Source organism: Vigna radiata, unplaced genomic scaffold (genome assembly GCF_000741045.1).
Source record: "Vigna radiata var. radiata cultivar VC1973A unplaced genomic scaffold, Vradiata_ver6 scaffold_48, whole genome shotgun sequence".
Lineage (NCBI taxonomy): Eukaryota > Viridiplantae > Streptophyta > Magnoliopsida > Fabales > Fabaceae > Vigna > Vigna radiata.
The window spans coordinates 69664-75102 of NW_014542925.1; the positions used below are offsets into that span (position 1 = coordinate 69664).

The 5439-nt window shown below is 32.6% G+C and overlaps 1 protein-coding gene across 1 annotated transcript; it reads right to left on the reverse strand.

Annotated features, from left to right (window-relative positions):
• Positions 1 to 2373: 2373 nt before the first annotated feature.
• LOC106752856 (berberine bridge enzyme-like 23) lies at positions 2374 to 4207 on the reverse strand. Its single transcript, XM_014634628.2, has one exon. The coding sequence runs from the start codon at positions 4165 to 4167 to the stop codon at positions 2554 to 2556; it is 1614 nt and encodes a 537-aa protein (XP_014490114.1). The 5' UTR covers positions 4168 to 4207; the 3' UTR covers positions 2374 to 2553.
• Positions 4208 to 5439: the final 1232 nt, after the last annotated feature.

A 5439-nucleotide genomic window follows, 5' to 3' on the forward strand; every position in this document is an offset into this window, starting at 1 on the left:
GACAATTATAACATATATGAAAGTTACATCTATATGTTATTAAATTTACTATTAAATAGGACAATTATAACATATATGAAAGTTACATCTATATGTTATTAAATTTACACCATTTGTTTTGGATTTTACTATGATGAAATACTGTGAATTGTCCGCTCCATGCATTAGAGAACACAGCCCTAGAGTACCAAATTAGTTCCAAAAAAATAAAAGTAAAATTTATAAACAATAAAATAATAAAGAATAAAGTTTAAATTATTAAGAATTGCACAAAAATAAAGTGTTAACTATGAGTCTTCCGGTATCAAAAATATTTGTTAAGACTTTGACAAATATGACAAATATACAATATTATTATTTGAATTTTTTAAACTTAATTATTTTCATTATTATTTGCAAAGTAATTTTGAAATTTTATTTTGGATTTCAAGAAGAGTTACCTCGTCACTGTCCACTTCAGCATTTTTTTTATTTTGTTTGCATTTTATTTGATTGTAAATTTTTTATCAGACTTATGACTTTGGATTCATTTTCGCTGTTCTTATTTTCCATACCTTTGTTGATCAATGAATTACAATCTTTGTGCTTCTTTGCATTGCGATTTATTGGGTTGGTAATTAGGAAGATCGTAAAGTTTCCTTGAGATTATTGCACCATCTTTGTGATTATTATATTTTTCTTTCTTCTGAATTATATTTAGTTTGTTGCGTGCATTACAATTTAGTTTCCGTTTAATGGTCATTGTATACATTTAATTTCCACTTAATTGATTAAAGATGAAATTGCTTAATCTGTGGTGCTAAAAAATATTAAATATGTGTGTGCCTTTGCTTAATTCACAATCATTAAAACTGTTGTAGTCTTCGCTTAATTGATTGATTTGTGTTGGATTGGAGTGAGAGAACAAATGATTTATTGTTAATTAGGAATTGAAAGCATTGAAATCTAACTAGTATTCAACCTGTTTTTAATCATTGTTTAATCATTGTTTATTTGACAAGTGTATTATTATTATTTAAATTTTTTAAACTTAATTATTTATATTATTATTTTCCGGATAATTTTGAAATTTTATTTTAAATTTCAAGAAAAATTATCACGTCATTGTCCACTTCAGCATTTTTTATTTTGTTTGCATTTTATTTGATTGTAAATTTTTGGTCAGACTTATGACTTTCGATCCATTTTAGAATGAGAGAGAGGATCATTTTTAGGTCAGGCTTGTTGCCTAGAGTTTTGTACCCATGTAGTGAGGACTTTAGTTTTTAGAACATCTGGATCGTGAGAACAGAGAGCACTCTCCTCTCTTTAGGAACGGGAGCTTGGTCTTAGGTTTTGTCTTTTCGTTTTTCCTCTCGTTTTTGTTCTCGTTTTTAGTCATTTTCGCTGTTCTTATTTTTCATACCTTTGTTGATCAATGAATGAATTACAATCTTTGTGCTTCTTTGCATTGTAATTTATTTTATTGGAAACTTAAATCTGTTGGGTTGGTAATTAGGAAGACTGTAATGTTTTCCTGAGATTATTGCACTATCATTGTGATTATATTCTTTTTTTCTGAGATTATTGCACCATCATTGTGATTATATTCTTTTTTCCTCTGTATTATATTTAATTTGTTGCGTGCGATACAATTTAGTTCATACTTAATGGTCTAATTTGTATATATTTAATTTCCACTTAATTGATAAAGATGAAATTGCTTAATGTGTGGTGCTAAAAAATGATTAAATATGTGTGTGTCTTTGCTTAATTCACAATCATTAAAACTGTTTTAGTCTTCACTTAATTGATTGATTTGTGTTGGATTGGGATGAGAGGAACAAATGATTTATTGTTAATCAGGGATTGAAAGCATTGCAATCTAACTAGTATCCAACCTGTTTTTAATCATTGTTTAATCTACGTTATTTGTTCACTACGTGTTCGATCCTTTGACAAAGAGAAAATTTTGTTCACTATGTGTTCGATCCTTTGACAAAGAGAAAATTGGTCCTTCAGAGATGACGTGTAAGTCATTTCCTAGTACTGCATTTAATTGTATATTTTATTTGATCAGGTGCAACCTTGATCACATACCATGAGACTCTTGGGTGAACCATTATAAATTCTAGTATGTGTTCTTTTGTTCAAGATCAATCTTTTCATGATTATCCTAATTTTTTGGCTTGCTCAAGTTTAGTTTGGTAAAGTTATCCAATAAATTATCATCAATTGCATCATTCTTTGATAACACTTGTATTTATCGGTTAGATTTATTAAATACAATACGAACTAATTCATCTACACTCAAAAGTTTTTTTTGGTTGCGTAGTCTTTGCGAATGACTATTTGATTAGTAAGAAGATACCTCGGTATACCTTTACATCAAACTTTTCAAGATTTTCTTTCTCATTATCAAATGGAAAACAGTTAATCTTAAAACTATGAGATGTCCTGAATAGTTCATACGGAGTTTTCTTGAACTTAATTAACACACTATAAGAACAAAATATGCATTATTGACAACATTATCCAAAAACATATAAAAGTAAAATAACAAAGTATCTTTATTTATAATGGCATGCGGTCCCTCTCCGAGATAAGAGGAGGTATGCTTTGTTCGTTTCTGAAGAAGTTTTGAGGGTCAACCCTGGACTTCACGTGTGCCAATCTGTAAAAGTTGTTACCGAAATACTTAAAGCCCCAAATGCTGGCTTGGCTGAAGCTTGTGTCGCCATTGTTATTAACTCCAATGTCAAGGTCTCTATAATTCAGATATGCAGCTCTAGGGGAGTTTGAAACATAAGGTTCCATATATTTATAGACTCTTCTAATCCAGTTAAAGTGCCTTTGTTCTGCCGCATTCCCTTTTTGTTGCCAATACACCCCGTATTGAATGTGGAATAAGTAGCCAGATCTGTGTGCGAATGGAGTTTCGGATTCTGAAATTTCATCCATCCTTCCTCCATAGGGAGTGAATTGAATGTAAGCATCTTGAGCCTCATCTTCATAAAAGAAAGGCCATAACCCTTCTAACCCAATATCTGGAATAGGATCCCTCACATAATCAGATTTTGCTTTGAAGAATAACAAACCGATTAATTGAGTTCTGTTCAGCAAAACATCTGTTGATTGACCTTTTGCGAATCCAGCCTTGTACAAAATTGATTCTATCCAACTCATCTCAGTGCAATCTTCTCTCACCAAACCCAACTCCGGGAAGCTCTTTTGCATCAAGGGAATGAGGTCATCCACACGTCCCAGATACAAGGATTGAAATTGCGCTTCTACTGTTAGATTCCCAGTTTTACTTGAATTTACCCTTACCATGTTGGCCTTCATGGTTATGCTCTCGTTAAATTTCTTTGCCACACGCTGCCACTTATGAATAATCTCTGTTGCATTTTCTTCCAATGTCCTTCCAACTTGGAACACTGTTACAATTGATGGAACTGAAACTAGTTTTATCTTCCAAGCAACGATGACTCCAAAGCTTGCTCCACCACCACCTCTAATGGCCCAAAATAGATCCTCACCCATTGTTCCTTTATCTAGGAGATTACCATTGACGTCAACAATCTTAGCATCAATTATGTGATCAGCAGCAAGACCGTACTTACGCATCATGTATCCATAGCCACCACCGCTAAAGTGGCCACCAACACCCACAGGTGGGCATTCACCTGCTGGGAAACCAAGTGTTTTGCTTTTCTGACTAATCCTGTAGTAAAGTTCACCGATGGTCGCCCCAGCTTCAACCCATGCAATTCTGTTTTCTACGTCAACTTCGATTCCCCGAAGGTTTATGAGGTCAAGAATGACAAAGGAAACCTCAGCAACGTACGAGAGACCCTCATAATCATGGCCTCCGCTTCGAGTTCGAATTTGCAGACCATGACTTTGGGCACAGATTATGGTGGCTTGAATGTGAGAAGCGTCCAGTGGTGTGATAACAACTTGGGGTTTTGAGGTTATGTTTAAGAACCTACGATTTTGAATAGAAACATCTAGGATAGAGGTGTACGAAGAGTTGGTTTGGGTGTAAACAACACTGGAGATTGAGTTGGTGATATGGGGATGATTGTAAAGACATTGAACAAACTTTTCATCTGCTGAAGAAAGATCAAATGAAAATAAAAGAGCAATGGCAGTAGCAAAGGTGAAATAGGAGCTTAGATACTTCATTTTGTGGATGCTTCGTTGATATGAGAGGTGCAAGTTGAGCAGGAGTAGGTTAATATATGTCAACGGACGCGTAATTCTACCATGAGAGAAGACAATTCAATAACGAAAAGTAATCAGACTTTTCAACAAATTATACATGGACTAGCATCAATGTACGTGTTCGAGTTATCCATTTCAACTAAAAACTCATCATCATAAGTACAGCACGGTACTATTATAACAAAATAAAATTACAAAATCTGAAAATTATACAATTAGAGAATTAGAAAATTATAAAATTATAAATTTTTAAAATTATCAAATTATAAATTTTTAAATTTGTGAACTTATAAAATTATAAATTTATAATAATGTAAAATTATATAATTATTATATTATAAAATTATAAAATTTATTTAATTTTAAAATTATAAAATTATAAAATTATTAAATTTTAAAATTATAAAATTGTTGTTGACATAAACATGTGGAAAGCATTGTTTAAAACTAATGAAATTAAGACTTCCTCTGAACCACATGTTTTCACAACCAGGTGATCGGATATGGTGAAATTATTGCAATATTGGAATTATGTGAAATTATCATCCCTGAAAAGTTCTGAAAAGGTATACAAACAGAAACATTTGACAAGTTTCTTAATCTGGTGGGGTTTCGATTGTAGAAGAAATACACTAATTTGGCAATATGGGATCATAAAAGTGGGGATAATATCAAATGAATATAAAAAATTTAGGTGTGTTAAATAATATTTTTTTAATCGGTAATAAAATTACATTCATTCTTCATTTTATAATAATATAATTTTTTATATTCATTTGATATTATCGAAGGCCAAAAACTCTCAGAAAAGTTCAAAAACCGTCGGTAAAGACCAATTATCGAGGAACTGGCGACGGTCCGAAAGCCCTCGGTAAATATGTCGTCGCTATTTTTACCGAGAGCTTTTGACCCTCGGTAATTACCGAAGGGCAGAAGCCGTCGGTAATTACCCAGGGCTTTTGGCCCTTGGTAATTATCGAGGGCTTTCGCCCTTCGGTAATTACCGAGGGTTTTCGCCCTTCGGTAATTACCGAAGGCTTTTGCCCTTCGGTAAAGCCTATTCGGTATGCTGCAGGGAAAAATGAATTGTATTTGTTTTTGTTTTCCAAGCACAAGTACCTGCAATGTAATTATTTCACAACATACACAGACATGCATAACAGTTTCAATCCACAAACAAACCTGTCTATATATTGTCCATCCCAAAATCTCACGTTCATTGATGAAAAATCA